Genomic DNA, 22074 nt, shown 5'->3' on the forward strand with positions numbered 1-22074 from the left:
CAGGCCCAGTATAGCTGTTAACAAGCCCTGCTGCCCCGGTGATTGCCTGTATAACTGATAGGGATGTTTGACAGTGAAACACTGGTGGTCCACTTAATTTCAGCCGTGATCAAAGTACTTAGAACACAGCTTCCCTTGAGTGGAGCCAAGTTCTGTTTATTTGCAGTCGGGTTCTGTTTACTCTGCTTAAGGAAGATGCCCGTCTGTTCTCCCTCAGTTGATCTGTGCTCCCATCCATCCAGGCCTGACCGACAGGTGTTTAGCTAAGGGCTCCCCTCACAGGCTGGCATCTGGCACAAATCACAGGGAGAAAGATCCATGCTTGAGGTTAGGACAGCCCGAAGTTGAGATGAGATTATTTCCTATAAGGAGCAAGCTCAGGGCAGTGAGTGGTTCAGTTATTCGAAGAGTAGGGCTTCTCAACCTTGGCACTGTTGACACTTCGAGCCCAGTAATTCTCTGTCATAGGGGACTGTCCCTCGAACCTGAGGGAGGTTTAGAGGCACTTCTGGACTCAGCCCAACTAATGCCACTAGTACTCCACTGTGGTCGTGACAATTGCGCACGACCAAATGTGTCTGGGAGGTGATTCGATTAGCTGCTGAAAGAAAGGCTGCTTCTGGAGCTCCCCAGAGGCTTAGCAGATTAAAAATCCAGCTTTGTCACTGTTATGGTGCAGGTTTGATCCCTGGCCTGGGAATTCCATATGCCTTGGCTGTGGCCAAAAAAAAAAAAGAAATGATGCTGCTTCTGATCTCCAGTCTCCTCTGCAGCTACACCCTTCCTTGTTGGGAAGTTAAGCCCTCATTCTCTTCCTTTTCATAATGTTTGCTTTTCTAGAACCGTTTCCTAGGAAACATCACCCTTGGTTCTTTGCACTTTAGGATTGAGAACTGATTGAGGAGTGAGCAACTCTGGAGTAATGTTCCCTCAGTTCATGGACTAGGGCATTGTGACAGAAGACAGGCTCAGAGGCAATTTCCATGTTAGTAACAATAATCACTTCAGACAGAGAATGAAGCAAATTCCATCACAACCCGAAGTATAAAGATGCAGCTCTGATCGGTGTAGTGGATGTTTTGTCTGCTCAGCCTAAAAGCTGCAGGAAGACCCAGCCTACCTTCAGGTGCTAAGACCCTCTTTCCAGCTCTGGGTAAAGAAATGCACTCCAGGAGCTCTCATTGTGTCGAAATGGTTTAAGAACCCGACATAGCATCCATGAGGATATGGGTTGATCCCTGGCATCACTCAGTGGGTTAAGGATCCTGTGTTGCCATGAGCTGCGGTGTTGGTTGCAGATGCAGCTTAGATCTGGCGTTGCTGTGGCTGTGGTGTAAGCCTGAAGAGACAGCTCCAATTAGACCCCTAGCCTGGGAACTTCTATATGCCGCGGATGCAGCCTTAAAATGAAAATAAATAAATAAAAAAGAGAATCGCACTCCAGATTAGTGATACCGTGAGGAAAATATGTGCAGGCCTTTTGTATTCTGAAGCCAACAATTGGCCAAGTTTAGCGAGCACTGGAGTCTGGGTGCTCTGTTGAGTTAGGGGCAGCCAGGTAGCCATTGGCAACATCTATTACTGTCTTAATGGCAAAGAGTGTTCTGTTGAATAACCAGTCCCTGACCGCCTTTGAAATTGTGGTGCAGCCAAAGCTAAAATCAATGCAAGGGAGCAGTGCCCTGTGAGGACATGTCTAATGACATCTTCTCAAGCTCACGGGCCTCCAAGGTGTTCCACGAAAGGCGAGGTCATTGAAAAGACGGGCGACCCAAGACCCAATGTGAGACTGACGACTCATGTTGATGGCTCTGGCACAGGTCCCTTCATAGGACCTGTATCTAACTCATGTTTCCATTTAGCCAGGAGGGGTCAGCCTTGCCCCACTTGGCAGCCTGCTGTGGGCCTCCCACGTGTCGGAATGGCTTGGCTATTTACATACCTGTAGATGCCCTCCACTAGGATGAGAATCTTTTTCCAAGCTCTGCGGGTTCGAGGCTGGCCATAGATGATAGCATCTCTCAGGAGCTTCTCTAAGCTTTGAACGTCTTTAAATGATACAAAAAAAAAATTGAGTCATGAGAGGGTTTTTCTTTCCCTCCTCGTTTTCTTGAAGAGGCATCAGATTTCATAGGCTCGGACCTGAACTTTCAGAGAATAAAATGGGAATCAGAGAATTCCTGGGGGGAGAGAGAAGTCTGTTTTTTCATAAAATTTAACTCTGAGGAGATGACTAGTTCGGGTTTGTAAAGCAGGCAGGATAAACCTCGAATGGAGGCACGTGGTTTCACAGGCTCTTCAAAGCTCTCCTGCTTAGCAGAGATTGAAACCTTACATTAAATGCCTTTCTTCTTAGGCTTAGGCTTTGTTGCCAGGTTAGAATTAACCCTGAGAGATACCATTAACTAATACTTGACAATCGACTGTTTAGCCGCCAGTACATTAGAGTCCAGCTGGGTTTGCATCCAAGCTGGTGGCAAGGGTCTTGCTGCCTAAGCTCTGGGAGGTGGGTGCTGAAACATGTCATAGAGGCCAGGTTTGGATACAAAGCAGTCCTGATATGTTTCACAACTTTAAGGCAGTGTCTGTTTTTTTTGGAGGGGGGGGTCATGTATCCATCCACCAGTGGGTCTCAGACTTCAGAGAATAAGAATCATCATTTGGGGAACTAGTTAAATGCAGACTCCTAGTCTCACTCATAGAGATTCTGGACCAGTTGATGTGGAATGGGGTCCACAAGAGTTTGGGACTCCTGGGTCTATCAGTCTAAAGCGGACCTTTGTTTCGAGCTACGTAATGATAACACACGGATATGTCAAATCCAGCATTTCCGAGATAGAACTTGTGGCAGATTGCATTATTGGCCCCAATTTCCACACTGCCCCACTCCCCAGTCTTTTGACATGTGACCTCATAGTCATTCCCACCAAAGGCACTAAAGGGGTGGAGGGTATGTTCTGCCTCTGACTTGGTTTCAGCCAAGTGACTCACTTTGGCTAAGAGTCCTCAGGGAAGAGAGAGGAGGTTAGTTCCAAGCCTCGACCTTAAGAGGCCTTACCTGTTCCTGCTTTTCCTCTTGTACTTCTACCAGTAACATGCAAAGAACAGTCCCAGGCTAGCCCACTGGTCCCAGGAGGGGCCCAGGAGAGGCTGCGAGACAAGTAGGGCACAGTTAGCTCAGCCCACCTGCAGTCACCAGTGAGAAATAAGGGCTATTTATTGGATGCTACTGAGGTTCCCAGGTTGTTTGCTATGGGAATAGCTAAGGAATGCCATCTCAAAAGGCCCTTCCCGCCCTAGCCCCTGCTTCTGCTTCCTTCTGATAGCACTTATCAGTGTCCCCCACATGCAGCCTTCCGCCTTTCTCATGTGCTTGTCCCTCCACAAGAAACGCCACATATCACTCAAACTCTTTGGGGCAATGAAACAGATTTTCTTTCTTCCTAGTGTCCCCAGTGACTCATCTATTCTGTTTTTAAGCACTCAGCATTTGAGCTCTTGTCTCCCCATCATGGAAGCCAACAACCTCATCTTATGCATCCTTTTTAACCCTGGTCCTAATGTAGAGTATTAGCGCTAAATAGATACTTGCGAAGTGTCTTTTCATGGAAGACTGTAGACCAGGCTACAGGAAAGGGAATCTAAATAGGAATTAGAGGAAAGAATACTTGCCTAGTGCCTGCAATAATACTGCTTTAGGAGTTCCAGTAGTGGCACAGCGGAAACGAATCTGACTAGGAACCATGAGGTTGCGGGTTCCATCCCTGGCCTTGCTCAGTGGGTTGAGGATCCGGCATTGCCATGAGCTGTGGTGTAGGTTGCAGAGGCAGCTCCGATCTGGCGTTGCTGTGGCTGTGGCATAGGCCGGCAGCTGTAGTTCAGATTAGATCCCTAGCCTGGGAACCTCCATATGCCGTGGGTGCAGCCCTTAAGAAAAAAAGGCCAAAAGAAGTATTTATTTAATTAGCTGTGTTTTTTTGGCTTTATTTTTTTCACTTTTTTTAATTGAAGTATAGCTGATTTACAATGTTTCTTCTATGTCTGTTGTACAGCAAAGTGACCCAATCACACACAGTTCCCTGTGCTATACAGTAGGGCCCTCTTACCCATCCATTCCAAATATAAGCAGTTTGCCTCCAAAATCACTTTTTTTTTTTCTATTTCTTGGGCCGCTCCTGCGGCATATGGAGGTTCCCAGGCTAGGGGTCCAATCGGAGCTGTAGCCACCAGCCTACCTACGCCAGAGCCACAGCAACGCGGGATCCGAGCCGTGTCTGCAACCTACACCACAGCTCAAGGCAACGCCGGATCGTTAACCCACTGAACAAGGGCAGGGACCGAACCCGCAATCTCATGGTTCCTAGTCAGATTCGTTAACCACTGCACCATGACGGGAACTCCCAAAATCACTTTTATGTTAAAGAAAGGAAGATCTCAGTCAACATGTAAAGATGTGCTGTGTCTTATTGATATTACACCTTTGACCACTAGATGGCAGCCAAAGAAACAAAAAGCAACAATTTCAGGGATAATAAACCTTCATTTGTAAGGACATGTTGCTTTAGGCTGGGTTCCCAAAATGTTGAAGGAATTCATATGATGGGGGAACAAATTCCCTTTTATATAATCCACACAGTCCTGTTAGTCTCTCAATAGAATAAAGAGTTGAGGAATGTAAGTATTCCTAGCCCAGGAACTTCCATGTGCTGCAGGTGCGGCCCTAAAAAGAAAAAACAAAAGGAAAAAAAAAAGTTTCCATACATGTTAGAAGCTGAGTTATGCAGTTTAAGTTCATCCCACTAAATAAAAGAGAAATATTTCTCTCCTTTTTTTTTTTTTTGTCTTTTTAGGGTTGCACCCAATGCGTATGGAAGTTCCTAGGTTAGGGGTCGAATTGGAGCTGCAGCTGCCAGCCTATGCCACAGCCACAGCAATGCCAGATCTGAGTCACATCTGTGACCTACACTGCAGCTTTCGGCAACACCGGATCCTTAACTCACTGAGCGAGGCCAGGGATTTAACCCATATCCTCTTGGATACTGGTTGGGTTTGTAACCCACTGAGTCACAATGAGAACTTCATTCTCTCCATTCTTTTAATATCAGGCAGAACAGAAAACAAGCCTGAAAATGACCTTGATATTCTTTATGCATTTTGCAGATAGAAGTGAGAGCACCCCCCCACCCTGGCCCTTGGTGGCTGGAAACTGGTCGTGTTTGTTGTGAATAGTGTTCCACAGGGAGAAGCTTTTATTGGAACTTCAGAAAACCCCTGGTGTCAAGGATCCCCACGCATGGGGATCCTTGAGCAGAGGGAAAAATCGATTAGCCATTTTTCCCTCCTTGGGGGACAAACTCACTAAACTCTCTCTCTTTTTTTTTTTTTTTGTCTTTTGTTGTTGTTGTTGTTGTTGCTATTTCTTGGGCTGCTCCCGCGGCATGTGGAGGTTCCCAGGCTAGGGGTTGAATCGGAGCTGTAGCCACCGGCCTATGCCAGAGCCACAGCAACGCGGGATCCGAGCCGTGTCTGCAACTTACACCACAGCTCACGGCAACGCCGGATCATTAACCCACTGAGCAAGGGCAGGGACCGAACCCGCAACCTCATGGTTCCTAGTCGGATTCGTTTACCACTGCGCCACGACCGGAACTCCCTAAACTCTCTTAGAATCACAGAGGTTAGGCCCAGAAAGGTATGATTTTGCTCACTGTGGGATTCTGGACCCATGTTAACATCTGGTAGTTTCTCTTGGGTTTGTATGGCCTTGCTCTATAATTCCACAGTCTGGGGGTTACAGACCTGTAGGATTCAGGGATTGTGGTTTTTGCCCTGCAGACCTTATGAGGCTCTACTGTTTCAGCAAACTACACCCTAACATCTGCAAGGGATTTTTAAATAATTATGCCTATTAAAGCACTTATACTGAATTCGCACTGCGGCTCAGCAGGAAAGAACCTGACTAGTAAGTATCCATGAGGATGCAGGTTCGACCCCTGGCCTCACTCAGTGGGTTAAAGGATGCAAAAGCTGCGGTGTAGGTCACAGATGCAGCTCAGATCCAGTGTTGCTATGGCCAAGACATATGCCTGCAGCTGCACCTCTGATTCAGCCCCTAGCCTGGGAAATTTCACATGTCACAGGTACAGCCCTGAAAAGAAAAAATAAATAAATAAAGCACTTATATTTGCATTATGATAATTCTCATGACACCCCTGAGAAGTAGGGAGGACTGACCAAGTTCTATTTTTTTTTTCAGATAAGCAAACTAATGCCAGAAGGTTTGTAAAATGAGTAACAACAAAAACCACACACCAGAAGGTTTGTAAAACGAGTAACAACAAAAACCACACACACACACAAACACATACAAACACACACACACACACTCCTAAGCCCAAACAAACCAACTTCTTGTTGGAGTGTAAAGAAAATTCTGAGATATGGTAAATAAAAGAATAAATTTGCCACCATCAAGATGCACCTACACAGTGCACTTGTATAGTGTCGTTATAAAGTCATAATGACACACTAGAGACTTGTGATCGCCACTAATTTGAGTATCAGCAATGCCTTAAACATCTGTCATCACCACATCTGGCTCACTAGGGCCCTTTCCTTCCATTTGTGAAGGGCTGGGAGTGGGGAGCTGCAGAGGAGGATGAGGAAATGTGGCCTAGAGGCTAGAGTCTGGGCCAAAGCAACCCTGGTTCGACATGGATGATGGAATTACTCAATACTGGGGACAGCCCAGCTTTGTGCCCAGAGCTTCCATCCAGCCTCGGTGACAATTACATTCCATGAACCTGTTCCTGCCCCTGGCCTCAAAGTCCTAGCCCTGATCATATGAACAAGCCTTTGTGATCTGGGGAAACTATACATATGGTCCCTGGAAAAGAGGGCCCAGAATAAACCCAGAAGCCAGAAATCTTCTCAGAAGGGTGGAGTTCAAAGAGTGTCTTCCTAAAGAGAAGTCGCTCTCTGGCTTCTTTCATACTTCCCTCACAAGAAAGACACTGTTTCTTCTGCCTTGCTGGCTGCCTCTTTCTTTATCTCTTGGGCAACTGCCCTGTTCTTCTCAGGGTGGTTGCTGGCTCACTCTTAGTCCCTCACACCACCAGGAAACCCACCTCCAGGTGCATTTAGACACATCCTCTGGTTCCCTGCTCTGTGGGCTGTTCGCCAAAAATGTTTTCATGCCTCCCTATGACCGACACTCAAGAGCTAATTCTTAAGTGGAAAGATCGTTGGCTGATGAAGAAATGCTACTTGTGACTCTAATTCCTCGCCTCCCATCTTTTCATCATGTTCCTTCTGAGATAATCAGTTTCACCCTTCAATCTATTTTCATGGCCATGCCTGTGGCATGTAGAAGTTCCCAGGCCTGGGATGGAACCTGTGCCACAGCAGCAACCCAAGCCACTGTGGTGAAAACACCAGATCCTCAACCTCGTGCACCACAAGGGAACTCCTCATCCTTCAATCTTGAGTCCAGATGAGAACTATTAAGCAATAGCTGTTTAAATAACTATGAATGATGACAAAGACATTATTCTTACTTTTAAGATGGTTTGGGGGGGACTGCCCCCTTGTGTAGCCTTTGGGGCAAAACATAATCACAATGGCCAATAATGATAAGCAAAGCAAATATTTTTCTCCAAGTCACATTTATACAGTTTCCTCCATGAGATCAATGAGGGCATTTCTGATGCATTGACAATTGGGTGCCTCCAATTTTGCCAAGCAGTTGGAATACATACTTTGGTTCAGGTTTTCTGGATGGGTCTATAAATATGTGGGCAGGTGTCACAGGGCCTTTTTGTAAGTCAGAGAAGCCAGGTGAGCTTCCTGGAAGAGTGCAAAAGGCAGCTGGCCACAGAGGAGCCAGACTGGGCAGAGGGCGAGGCAGATGCTGGGGGCAGGTCCTACTTATCAGGGGAGAGGGTCATGCTAGAAACTTCTGAACTTGGGGACATGTGATGAAGGGGAGGCGGAGCTTAATGCTCAGGGACAGTGTCCCACATGCTCACCCTCTCGGCCCCATGCCACAGAGAGGGCTTAGCTCCATAGTGAAGGGCCTGTGGGATTGTGGAGTGAGCGGGGTCAGTACAGGAAGATGAGCTGTGATTCAGAGAACACAGTGGGAGCCTAGGGCCCAGAGGTCAGCACCTGGATCCCATCTCAGGTCAGGGTGCAGCAAGAGTATCCAGTGAATGCTGGCTATGTCTGCCTGACCCACCCAGCTGCCCCAACTCAGGTGAGCTGCCCGCCAGATGGAGGGTACAAAGTATTGCACCTGTCACGCTATCATCGGGGCAGGCAGGGGTGGGGAGGAGGTAAAAGTTCATTGGGTTTAGAAACAGGAACCTGGAGTCATACCTCCTCGGTTTAGACCCCAGCTCTGGCTTCTTTCCAGCTCTGTGTCTCTAAGTGAGTCACTTCACCATTTTGTGCCTCGGTTTCTTCATCTGTGAAGTGGGGATAATTGGCAGAAGCCTTGTTGCATAGTTGTAAGGCCAAAATGAGTGAGTGCATGCGAATATTTCATCACAGCCAGGGTTCAGTATGTTACTGTTAATAGATATGGAGACAATCGCTTTATTTGTTAAAGTAAACCACCTGGTTCTGGGAGCCCAAGTCAGAACCCGAGAGCTAGCTTTTCAGCTACGGTGTGTGACTCGGGTCCAGTTCGAGATGAGGACAGACTTCAGGGCTGGTGCTTGAAAGAAGCTTTTCCAGGAGATATGGTATATTTGAACATGTGGTGATTGATACATAGAGAATAGAGGTGTTTGCTCTCTTTATCCCTCTCCTGGTGGTAGCGATGAACTTTAACCTCTTTGACAGAAAACAGATCAACTGATACCTAAGGATCAGGGGGGGAGTTTTTTTGCATAAGTTTGGAGGAGGATGTGCATGAAGAACTGTTCTACATTTTGATTATGGTGGTTACTGCATTTCTCAAACTTTAGAGTGAGTTTTAGTGACTGTAAATTCTGCTTCAATAAACACGACTTTAAACACTTAAAAAAAATAACTCGAGATCTAAAAGGTCATGGCTTGTCAAGTAGTCTACATCATGTTTACAGGTTTGAACTTCCACTCAAAGACACCCTTGAGCTCTCATTCCACAGAAAAGGTAGGGCTCCGAGTTTTCCCACAAACACTGCATGCTTTGTTTTCCCTGCTCCCTGCCTTTAAATGCCTCTAGATAGAATCCTGGTTCTTTCTCCCTCTCTTTTTTTTTTTTTTCCAAACCACTCCAAATTCTTGGCCTGTCCAGCCTTCTGACCTCATGGCAACTCTGTAGCTGAAAAGACTGCTTTTCCTCTTCGACCAGCTCAACAAGCCCTTTGTGACTCACTGGAGTGTGGCAATTACCTGCAGCCTGGCTGCTTCAAGTGTGGTGCTGTGCTGGCAGCTTCAGCGTCACCTGAGGGCCTGCCAGAAATGCAAAAGCTCAGGCCTCCGCCCACATCTACCGACTTAGAGTCTGCATTTTGGCAAGACCCCCTCACAGTGACTCCCTGTACATCAAAGTCTCAGAAACCTTGTTTGAGAACTAGAACCTGTATTACATGCATTTACCCCTCAAATGAGCAGATTCAGGGAAAAAAAAAAAGAAACTTAGTTCTGCTTTCTCAAATCTCTGAAAGAAGAGGTTGACCTTTCCAGAGAGTTAAAATTCACCCAGGGAGTTTCCTTTGTGGCTCAGTGGTTAATGGACCTGACTAAGATTCAGTGAGGATGCCAGTTTGATCCCTGGCCTTGTTCTGTGGGTTAAGGATCCAGCATTGCCATGAGCTGTGGTGTAGGTCGCACATGCGGCTCTGATACCAAGTTACTGTGGCTGTGGTGTAGGCCTGCAGTCACAGCTCAGATTTGACCCTTAGCCTGGGAACTTCCATAGCCGGATGTACGGCCCTTAAAAAAGCAAAAAAAAAAAAACCCATCAACATCATGAATATTTTCTCAGGTCAGTCTCCCAAAGCAATAGAAATTAGAGCAAAAATAAACCCATGGGAACTAATCAAACTGAAAAGCTTTTGCACAGCAAAGGAAACCAAAAAGAAAACAAAAAGACAACTTTCAGAATGGGAGAAAATAGTTTCAAATGATGCAACCAACAAGGGCTTAATCTCTAGAATATATAAACAACTTATACAACCCAACAGCAAAAAAACCAATCAATCAATGGAAAAATGGGCAAAAGACCTGAATAGACATTTCTCCAAAGAAGATATACAGATGGCCAACAAACACATGAAAAAATGCTCAACATCGCTGACTATAAGAGAAATGCAAATAAAAACTACCATGAGATATCACCTCACACCAGTCAGAATGGCCATCATTAATAAATCCACAAATAACAAGTGCTGGAGGGGCTGTGGAGAAAAGGGAACCCTCCTGCACTGTTGGTGGGAATGTGAACTGGTACAGCCACTATGGAGAACAGTCTGGAGATACCTTAGAAATCTATCCATAGAACTTCCATATGACCCCACAATCCCACTCTTGGGCATCTATCCGGACAAAACTCTACTTAAAAGAGACACATGCACCCGCATGTTCATTGCAGCACTCTTCACAATAGCCAAGATATGGAAACAACCCAAATGTCCATCAACAGATGATTAGATTAGGAAGAGGTGGTATATAAACACAATGGAATACTACTCAGCCATAACAAAGAATGACATCATGCCATTTGCAGCAACATGGATGGAGCTAGAGAATCTCATACTGAGTGAAATGAGCCAGAAAGACAAAGACAAATACCATATGATATCACTTATAACTGGAATCTAATATCCAGCACAAATGAACATCTCCTCAGAAAAGAAACTCATGGACTTGGAGAAGAGACTTGTGGCTGCCTGATGGGAGGGGGAGGGAGTGGGAGGGATCGGGAGCTTGGGCTTATCAGACACAACTTAGAATAGATTTAGAAGGAGATCCTGCTGAATAGCATTGAGAACTTTGTCTAGATACTCATGTTGCAACAGAAGAAAGGGTGGGGGGAAAAATGTAATTGTAATGTATACATGTAAGGATAACCTGACCCCCTTGCTGTACAGTGGGAAAATAAAAAAATTATTTAAAAAAATAATAAAAATAAATGATAAAACAAACAAACAAAAAAATCACCCAGAGTTTGAGGTCCTGGAGCACTCAGGGTGCTGTTATACTCAGCCCAGAGGACGTGTTTAACAAAGGCCTTCAGTCGCCCCATGGTGCTCGGGCCATTTCTTCAAACACACCAGAATCATGGAGGAGAACAGGCCTGTTGTTGGAGCTGATGCCTTAGCTTGTGCTGTGAGCTGTCTAGAGAGTCTGTTTCACGGTACCCATGAGTCACAGAGGCAAACGAAGGGTTGCCTAGTTCATGAAAGCTGCCACAGTAGAAAGTGCAAGGGGGTATTCTTAGCTCGGAGCCAGAGGAACTCAGAGGCCCAGCTTTAGCTTCTGGGTTGAAATTCAGGTTACTAACAGGATAAGCCATCACTCTCGATTGATTTTCACATAAGAACACACAGTTCTCTGGGCCCTGCCTGTGGCCTGGCTGTAGCTGGACTGAGCGACTGGGTAAGAGCTTTAGCCAGAGCTGTATCTTCTCAGCCTCTAATTGCAAACACGGGATATTCTTGGTCCAATAATTTTTATTTATTTATTTATTTTCTGGCTTTGGGAGCCTACTCAGCCTGAGTAGGAAACAGCCCCTCAACCAATCACAAAATAAATATCCCAGCTCCTACCCCTCATGTGGGATAACACAGGCCCATCTTATAAGGAGGGCCAAGAGTTTCCTAGTAGGCTTGAGCTCCAGTTGTCTATTGTGACAACATCCCCTTTATTGGCTGCCTGTCTTTCTCTGTCTCAGTCCCCTGCTCATCTGCCTGCATCCTGGGATCATGTCCTAAATAAATGACTTGCCTCCATGTTCACATCTCAGGTCTGCTCCTGGGAGAAATGAAGCAAGACCAGAGCAGCAGACTTGGGTTTGAATTTGACTCTCAGTCTATGTCATCTGAGGGTCCTTGGACGGGTAATTGAATCACTGAGGATGGGTTTTCTTTTAGTAAGTAGGAATAATAGTGGAAGAGAAATATGAATCTAGATTTTTATTTATTTTAAATGAATTGATTATATAAAGGGCTTCACGTCGTGCTTGGCAGCAATGAAGCTGAGTAAATGATCACTCCGATCTCAGTACAGTCATCCTTTGGTATCCTTGGGGGATCTGTTCCAGGAACCCCTGTGGATACCCAAATCTGCAGATGTTCAAGTCTTTTATGTAAAATGGCAGTGTTCGCATACAGCACCCCATGCTCACTGCAGCACTATTCACAACAGCCAAAACATGGAAACAACCTAAATGCCCCTCAACAGATACCTGGATTAAGAAGAAGTGGCATAGGAGTTCCCTTCGTGGCTCAGCGATAACGAACCTGACTAGGATCCATGAAGATTCGGGTTCAACCCCTGACCTTGCTCAGTGGGTTCAGGATCTGGTGTTGCTGTGGCTGTGGTGTAGGCTGGCAGCTGTAGCTCCAATTTGGCCCCTAGCCTGGGAACTTCCATATACCATGGTGCAGCCCTAAAAAACAAACAAAAAAAGATGTGGTACACACACACACACACACACACACACATACACACACAGTATACTAACCAGCCATAAAAAAGAATGATTTAATGCTACTACCAGCAACATGGATGCAACTAAAGATTCTCATACTAAGTAAGTCAAAAAGAGAAAGACAAACATCATATAATATCACTTATACGTGGAATCTAAAACATGGTTTTGTGAACCTATCTACAAAACAGAAACAGACTCACAGACATAGAAAACAGACTTGTGGTTGCCAAGGGGGAGGGAGGAGGGAATGGGATGTACTGGGAGTTTGGGGCGAGCATATACAAAGTATTACATTTAGAATGGATAAGCAATGAGGTCCTAGAGTACAGCACAGTATCCAATCTCCTGGGATAGAACCTGATGGAAGATTATATGAGAAAAAGAATGTGTATATATATGTATGCCTGGGTTATGTGCTATACAGCAGAAATTGGCACAACATTGTAAATCAACTATACTTTAATACAAAAAAAAGTAAATGGTATAGTGTTTGCTTATAACCTATACACATCCTCTCATATATTTTAAATCACCTTTCAATTATTTACAATACTTAGTACAATGTAAATGCTATACAAATATTTGCCAGAGTGTGACAAATTAAAGTTTTGCTTTTTGTACTTTCTAGAGATTTTTTTGGTCTAAATTTTCAATCTGGTTGTTTGAATCCAGTGGATGTGGAATATGCAGAAATGGAGGGCAGATAGTAATTGTCCACATTTGTTCTCTGGGAAGAACTAATCCCTGGTGATAAATTCTGCTAAAAATGTACTTCTGAGTCATCTACTGTTCCTTAGAGAGACGTAGCCTTTGAGTACTCTGATTTTGTTTCCTTTCAGAACTTTCTTTTCACATTTTAAGTTCCTCATTCTGATTTCGTGAGAAATAGAGAAATGATGAATAGCTTGAAGATATTGGTCAAGGCTGATCACATAGGATTCAAAGGTTATTATGGCAGGCTGCATACATTTCACTACACTTCAGATATATTTTCCCAAACAGAATGCAAAAATTCAAGGGTACAGAATTCTGATTTATTTACAGTTACTCTAAATGTTCTGACACTGATCTACACAAAAATAAGACCTCTTCTCTCCCAAAAGTCAAGGGAGTATTCTTAAGGTGTAAGCAGAGGACAAAGGTGGAGCAAAATCCAGGAAAGCAGAACAAGTGCAGCTGTATGAACTCCTATAATCCTGGTGTTTAAGAAAATTCCAGTTTAGGTGACCATCTTTAAGAATCCATCTCCTACGTTATGAGCTCCTATCTGGGCTGGGTGCATGCCTCATACACACACGGGGAGGCAACTTGACATCTGCAGACCCTTCCAAAAATCTCCACATTATCATTCTAATCTGCATGGATGCCTATTAAGGATTCAAGCATCATTGTTTATGGAGGTATTTAGTATAATCTCAGGAATAGCAAAACAAGAAAGAGAACTAGCAGCAACTGATGCTTTATCTACTATGACTCCGTTTAATTATTTCCCCTCTATATATCATCTCACTCCCTCATCTCTACAAGGAGAAATCATTCAAAGGACCATGGAAGCAGCCTGGCTATCAAGGTGGCAGTTTTCTTTTTTCTTTTTTTTTTTCTTCTTTTTTTTTCTATTTTAGGAACACACCTGCAGCATATGGAAGTTCCCAGGCTAGGGGTCAAATGAAAGCTATAGCTGCCAGCCTGCACCACAGCTCACAGCAACGCTGGATCCTTGACCCACTGAACAAGGCCAGGGATTGAACCCTCATGGATCCTGGTCGGGTTTGTTAACAACTGAGACATGAAGGGAACTCCCAAGGTGGCAGTTTTCTTTATGCAAACACAATAGCGGAGAAAGCCTTTACTCTTAACCACTGCCTGCTACCATCATGGTAACATCACCTTTTTCACTTCAACCCATGATAACTTCCTTTATACGTATCTGCCTCTCCTACTAGATTGCAAGCTCTCCATTAGCTATTACCTTACCATTTTGATAGTTCTCCAAAGGCGTAACATGGTGCCTAAACTGGAAAAGATGTTCGATAGAGGCTCAGAAAGTTTTGGCCTAGGACACCTCTTTCTGCATTTTGTGACTCACTTTGCCGACTTTAGACCACGAGTCTAAAAGAGTGCTCATCATGGTGAGAGGAAGCATGAGGGTAGCTAATACAACAGTGTGTGTCTGGTGATATATCTTGGGGCACATAGGCAAGACCTGGGCTTAGTCTAGACTAAATTAGGTTAGAAATAAATTTCCAGGGCTTCTAGTCCTCACTAGGCATCAGAATCACATTGGGAGCTCTGAAGAAACACAACTGCCTTAGTCCAAACCCAGATATTTGGAATTAGTTGGTCTGGAAGTAGACCACGTCACTGACCTTTCATAGATATTCTCTAGAAGCTTCTATTGTGCAATGAGGGCCATGGCATCCCACTGCCCTGGGTAGAATGGAGTGAAGAAATAAGAGATTGACATTGATAGGTGTCTCCCTCCAAAGAGTGAGATTATCCTGTTTAACCATAGCCATGGCTGCAACTATAGTTAACTACCAACTATTTCCTTTCCCCTTCCCCAAGTAGACAGAATCTTTGACCAGCAAATACCTGCCTTGCAAAAGAATAAAAAGCACTTTCCTTCATCTCCCAATAAATTCAGTTCTTGAACCCCTAAAAGATGTCCACTCCAAACATGAATTTCCAACACTGTGAAGCTAATTTGAATCCAGATGTGACAAGTGATGACAAATGAAATAGAATTGGAGGAACCTGGCTTATCGAAGACCAAAGTCAAGGTTGAGTGACTCAAGTTGAAGAAATGGAGTCAATATATTTTGAGTTTCTTTAACAACATATTTTAAACTACTGTATTACATTTATAGTTGTACAACAACGATCACAACCAAATTTTATAGCATTTCCATCCCAAACCCCCAGTGTATCCCTCCACCCCCTCAACCTGTCTCATTTGGAAACCGTTAAGTTTTTCAAAGTCCATGAGTCAGTGTCTGTTCTGCAGAGAAGTTCATTGTGTCCTTTTTTTAGATTCCACATGTAAGTGATAGCATTTGATGTGGGTGGAGTCAATATAGTTTGAATTAGCATTCAGCTGTTGAGCTGTAGGCCTGAGGGGCCTCAAGTCTGGTTCTTGCAGAGGTCCCAGCCCTGAACTTCCCTCCAGAGTGTTCATCTCACAAGGCTGCTGCAGAGGGATCAGTAAAGGCACAGCCATACCTCGCCCTACTCAGTGAGATTTTTCCTGAGAATTGACTCTACAAGTTGGAAAAGGGAGTTCACTTTAGAATGCTCTTATGTACTTGCTTTCCCCTCCTATGGGGCCACTGTCCCATGGTTTGAGATTTGAAGTTGGTGTAACAGGAGGAAAAGTCTCATTTCTTTGTTTTCTTCTCCTTACTTCAATATTTACTTCCTTGGAGAATGAAAGAAGAGTACCAAGGAAGAGGAACATGGAAAAACAGAGGTGAAGGCAAAGGAGGAGAGAACAATGGTGAGAAGGAAGAGAGAGAAAACTGTGTGCGCACTTGAGCATATGCACAGCGAGAACAGAGAGTGCTTTTACTTATTTCCTCTTTTTTGTATTAAAGTATAGGTAATTGACAATGTTGTGCCAGTCTCTGCTCTACTGAAAAGTGACCCAGTCATACATACATATACACATTACTTTTCTTAAATTATCTTCCATCACGGTCTAACCCAAGAGACTGGATATAGTTCCCTGTGCTGTACAGCAGGACTTCATTGCTTATCCATTCCAAATGTAACAGTTTGCATTACCAACCCCAAAGTCCCAGTTCATCCAAGAACAGAGAGTTCTGACAACAATAATGAAGAATTAGGATCAAGAACTTTTAACTAGGAGGAACCTTACACATCATGTAACGCAACACTCTCATTTTACAGATAGAAAACTGAGTACAAGAAAGATGAAAGGAGTTCCCGTCGTGCCTCAGTGGTTAACGAATCCGACTAGGAACCATGAGGTTGCAGGTTCGATCCCTGGCCTCGCTCAGTGGGTTAAGGATCCGGCATTGCCATGAGCTGTGGTGTAGGTCGGAGACACGGCTCAGATCCCGCATTGCTGTGGCTCTGGCGTAGGCTGGCAGCTACAGCTCCGATTAGACCCTAGCCTGGGAACCTCCATATGCCACGGGAGCGGCCCTAGAAAAGGCAAAAAGACAAAAAAAGAAAAAAGAAAGATGAAAAAATATATGCAAGGTGATGCAACAATTCAGGGGTAAAACTGGATGGGAGGACTAAGGCGTCCACCACCACCTCTTAAATATTTCTTAGTACTTCCATGCTGCCTTGACCTCATCATCCAACCTTACAACCTGGAGCCTGAAAGGGCACTTCAATAACATTGACTGAATGATTTGTGTATGCGTGGGTGGAGGGGGGTGAAAGGCTAGGGAAAGGAGGTATTTATGCAAGGGAGTGTGATCACTTTTTAATCTGACTCTAGCACAAAACTTAAGTCTTCCAACTTTCCCAAGGCAGAGTTGCAAAAAAGGAAGTGCTTTCACACGTCTGATAATTACACGCAGCCTGAGCTTCAGAGGCCACATTGCAAGACCACTAATGACAGCAACACTAATGTGTTTGGGTTACACTTAGCAATCTGGCTGTTTAATGCAGTTCAACCATTTGTTCCAGGTCACCAGAGGTTAACAAGCCAGGAGTGAATATAAACATAACTGTGTTTCATTAGGCTAAGTTCCCAGTCTGAAGAGCAGGGACAAAGCCCCATCAATAACCTCTACTTTTGTCTAGAAGCAAGCAGTATCTATTGGATGAAAACATGGATACTCACTGTTGTGTTTGAAGATCCTTATGGTTGCACCTGAGAGTCGGGCCCCAAGCACAAGAGATGCGTGGTTTAACTCATCGCTTAAAATGAGACATCCCTGTGGAGAAAACAAGCCTATGAAACACAGGCCAAATAAATAATGAAGGGAACTACCATATGACCCAGCAATCCCACTCTTGGGCATATATCCGGACAAAACTTTCCTTGAAAAAGACACATGCACCCGCATGTTCATTGCAGCACTATTCACAATAGCCAAGACACGGAAACAACCTAAATGTCCATCGACAGATGATTGGATTAAGAAGATGTGGTGTATATATACACAATGGAATACTACTCAGTCATAAAAAGAACAAAGTAATGCCATTTCCAGCAACATGGATGGAACGAGAGACTCTCATAGTGAGTGAAGTAAGTCAGAAAGAGAAAGACAAATACCATATGATATCACTTATGACTGGAATCTAATATACAGCACAAATGAACCTTTCCACAGAAAAAAAAATTATGGACATGGAGAAGAGACTAGTGGTTGCAAAGGGGGAGGAGGAGGGAGTGGGATGGATTGGGAATTTGGGGTTCATAGATGCAAACAATTGCCTTTGGAATGGATAAGCAATGAGATCCTGCTGTATAGCACTGGGAACTGTGTCTAGTCACTTATGATGGAGCATGATAATGTGAGAAAAAAGAATGCATACATGCATGTGTAACTGGGTCACCTTGCTATACAGTAGAAAATTGACAGAATGCTGTAAACCAGCTATAATGGAAAAAATAAAAATCATTATAAAAAAATAATAATGAAGGGACAGCAACATGTGGAATCAGGGACTCACTTCAGGACCTTTAACACAGATTCCCCCAACTCTCTTTAATTTTATTTATTTATTTATTTATTTATTTATTCTTTTTGCCATTTCTTGGGCCGCTCCCGTGGCATATGGAGGTTCCCAGGCTAGGGGTTGAATCGGAGCTGTAGCTGCCGGCCTACGCCAGAGCCACAGCAACGCAGGATCCGAGCCGCGTCTGCGACCTACACCACAGCTCATGGCAACGCCGGATCGTTAACCCACTGAGCAAGGGCAGGGACCGAACCCACAACCTCATGGTTCCTAGTCGGATTCGTTAACCACTGCGCCACGACGGAAACTCCTCTCTTTAATTTTAAAGGGCCAAGAGTGTCTCCATGGATAAAATCCTGTCTAACCATCAGCTGATGGAGATAGGCTTTCTCTTAAAGGGTAACATCTTTGGGAAACATTTGCACATAGTTTTCAGCAAAGGAAGTCATCCAAGATCTTAGTTAAGCACCAGGAAGCATCTAAAGGATTGATGGTTATCAGGAAAACTAATAGCTTCTGGGTGGGTGGTGGATTTGCTGGAGCTCTTCGATCCCATGCTGGATTCTCTGGGATGGTTTGGGGGCACTCTTACTAGAAAGTGGGTTTTTTCCCCTCTTGTTTTCTGTTTCTCATTCCCCACTATATTAACATCCAAGTAAACCAAAAAAAACCACTGTTTTACAGTTAAAAACTTTGCCTCTGGAAAAATATAGATGGAAATTCAGTGTGAGGCAAGTGTCTAATTTACTGCTTAGAAGTTACTTTTTGTAAGATTATTTTTCTTTATTAATTTGAAGATCTCTAAATTATGAAATTGCCCAACCATACTAAAAATGCAGAGACATGCAAAAAAAAAAAAGATATTTTTCTTCTGTGGCCACCCAGAATCTTTGAGTTCTCCCTTATATTTTAGAAAGATCCTACATGATACATTTGAAATTTTTGAGGCAAGATCCAGCAAAATTCTCACATCTCCATATTCCAGACATTGCATGTGTATTTTTTTTTTTTTTTTTGGCCTTGCCCAAGTCATGTGGAAGTTCCTGGGCCAGGGATCAAACCCTTGCCACTAGATCCTTAACCTACTGAGCTACCAGGGAACTCCATTATGTGTACATTTATAATTTTTTTATGGTGAACATTTGAGAATTCCTTGTAAACCTCACAATACGTCACTCTGGAATTCTTTTTTTTTTGGTCTTTTTAGGGCCGCACTGGCGGCATATAGCAGTTCCCATGCTAGGGGTCTAATTGGAGCTGTAGCTGCCAGCCTACACCACAGCCACAGCAACGCAGGATCCTTAACCCACTGAGCAAGGCCAGGGATCAAACCTGCAACCTCATGGTTCCTAGTTGGATTCATTTCTGCTGCACCACAACAGGAACTCCCTGGAATTTTTTTTTTTTTTTTTTTTTTCCCACTGTACAGCAAGGGGGTCAGGTTATCCTTACATGTATACATTACAATTACATTTTTCCCCCACCCTTTCTTCTGTTGCAACATGAGTATCTAGACAAAGTTCTCAATGCTATTCAGCAGGATCTTCTTGTAAATCTATTCTAAGTTGTGTCTGATAAGCCCAAGCTCCCGATCCCTCCCACTCCCTCCCCCTCCCATCAGGCAGCCACAAGTCTCTTCTCCAAGTCCATGATTTTCTTTTCTGAGGAGATGTTCATTTGTGCTGGATATTAGATTCCAGTTATAAGTGATATCATATGGTATTTGTCTTTGTCTTTCTGGCTCATTTCACTCAGTATGAGATTCTCTAGCTCCATCCATGTTGCTGCAAATGGCATTCTTGATACTCATCTACTAGGAACAGGATATCTTCCTACAAGATCACAATGCAAGTATCACTCCCTGGAAATTAAATATTTATACCACAGTACCAACTAAAATACAGTTCAAATTCAAATTTCTCCAACTGTTCCCAAAAAATGTCTTGATGTCTTCTAGATATGTTTTACTTCCTTCTTTTTTTTTTTTTTTTTCTTTTTCAATTCAGACTGCAATCCAAGATCTTATATTGCATTTCATTGTCATGGGTCAGATTTTTATAAACATAATCTGGGAGTTCCCATCGTGGTGCAGTGGTTAACGAATCCGACTAGGAACCATGAGATTATGGGTTCGATCCCTGGCCTTGCTCAGTGGGCCAATGATCCGGTGTTGTCCTGAGCTGTGGTGTAGGTTGCAGACGCGGCTCAGATCTGGCGTTGCTGTGGCTACGGCATAGGCTGGCGGCTACAGCTCCCATTGGACCCCTAGCCTGGGAACCTCCATATACCGCGGAAGTGGCCCTAAAAAAGACGAAAAAACAAACAAACAAAAAAACATAATCTGATTATGGCACTTGCTTACTTAAAATGAACCCACCAACTCTCCATTTTTTTCTCTGGGAAGAATTTCAAACTCTAGCATGATTTCCACTATGAGGCTCTTTACAGTTTGGTACCTGCCTTTGTTTCTGGTCTCTTCTTCATCCACTCTGCAGGTGTTCTAATGCTCCACACCCAGTGCTTTATACAAGCCGCTCCCTCTTCCTTGTCTTAAGGAAATAACTTACTTATCTAAAGAGATAATTAACAGATTCTGTTCTCATGTCACTTAACTTTGCACAGGCATCACAGCCTTTCCCAAGAAGAGTTAGAGGACAACTCTTTTGTCCTTCCCCGTTTACAAGCATACCTTTTTTTGTGGTATTCATCGTATGTTATTTGGTGTGTTGTTTCTTGCACTAGGCTGTAAACTGTGTGAATTTACAGGGCAAAGGTCTTGTTCATCTTTGTATGCCCTGTGTCTTGCCTCATATGAGGACATAGTAGATTCTCAATGAGTGACTTATTGAATGACTAAATGAATGAATGTCAGGAGCAAAATGTTTCATCAAAACAAATGCTTAGGAAGCATTTGCTATGTTGAACGTGGTGACTTGGGAAATTAAAATTTAATTGATTTTGCTAAACTGTCACTGAAGATAGATTTTGACTTACATCAAGGGCTGCAATTCTATAAACAGAATATCACAATGAATAGATTCGCTGGATTCAGCTGGTACATGGGTATCCAATCAACTTTTCCTAATAAAAGAATCTTCTCAAACTTATAGTAAAGGACCTGCTCAGAGTTAAATTTCTTAGGAATAACATAGAAGAAGACAATTATGTTAATAAAGTCTCACCTTTCCAACAAGAGCAGGGATATTCATTGAGTTGGTTGCAAATCCCATCCCAAAGACCATAGCAGCTTCTACATTCAGGAACTTGGCCACAAGGTCCTCCAATTCTTTATGTTTATCCAAGGTTCCTGCACATGAAATGATAGGATGGGTGAGTCTCCTTCTTACAAGTTCAAGATTGAAAACTCAAATTCCAGTACTTGCCCATCACCAAAAGACATGTACAAGGGTGTATGTGCCAGGTCTATTAGCTGCAGCCCCAATCTAGAATCAACCCAAATACCCATATACTGTAGAGTGGATAAATACATCATGGAGGGCATTTATATAGTAGAATTCAACATAGCAACAAGAAAAACAAACTAGGGAGTTCCTGTAGTGGCTCAGCAGGTTAAGAACCTGACATAGTATCCATAAGGACGCAAGTTCGATCCTGGCCTCACTCAGTGGGTTAAGGGTCTGGCATTGCCACAAGCTGCAATGCAGTTCGCAGATGCAGCTCGTATTTCGTGTTGCCATGGCTGTAGTGTAGACCAGAGCCACAGCTCCATTTCCACCCCTAGCCTGGAAACTTCCATATGCCACAGGTGT

At 43.8% G+C, this 22074-nt stretch overlaps 1 protein-coding gene across 1 annotated transcript in view; it reads right to left on the bottom strand.

Annotated features, from left to right (window-relative positions):
• SPTLC3 (serine palmitoyltransferase long chain base subunit 3) overlaps positions 1–22074 on the bottom strand; it is a 139828-nt gene that overhangs the window by 60793 nt on the left and 56961 nt on the right. Inside the window, exons 5-7 of the mRNA XM_047771673.1 lie at positions 21487–21611; positions 17460–17553; positions 1943–2048 (exon numbers count right to left, since the gene is read on the bottom strand). Of these exons, the coding sequence (XP_047627629.1) occupies positions 1943–2048; positions 17460–17553; positions 21487–21611 (325 nt within the window). The remainder of the gene's footprint in view (positions 1–1942; positions 2049–17459; positions 17554–21486; positions 21612–22074) is intronic.

Source organism: Phacochoerus africanus, chromosome 3 (genome assembly GCF_016906955.1).
Source record: "Phacochoerus africanus isolate WHEZ1 chromosome 3, ROS_Pafr_v1, whole genome shotgun sequence".
NCBI classification, from domain to species: domain Eukaryota; kingdom Metazoa; phylum Chordata; class Mammalia; order Artiodactyla; family Suidae; genus Phacochoerus; species Phacochoerus africanus.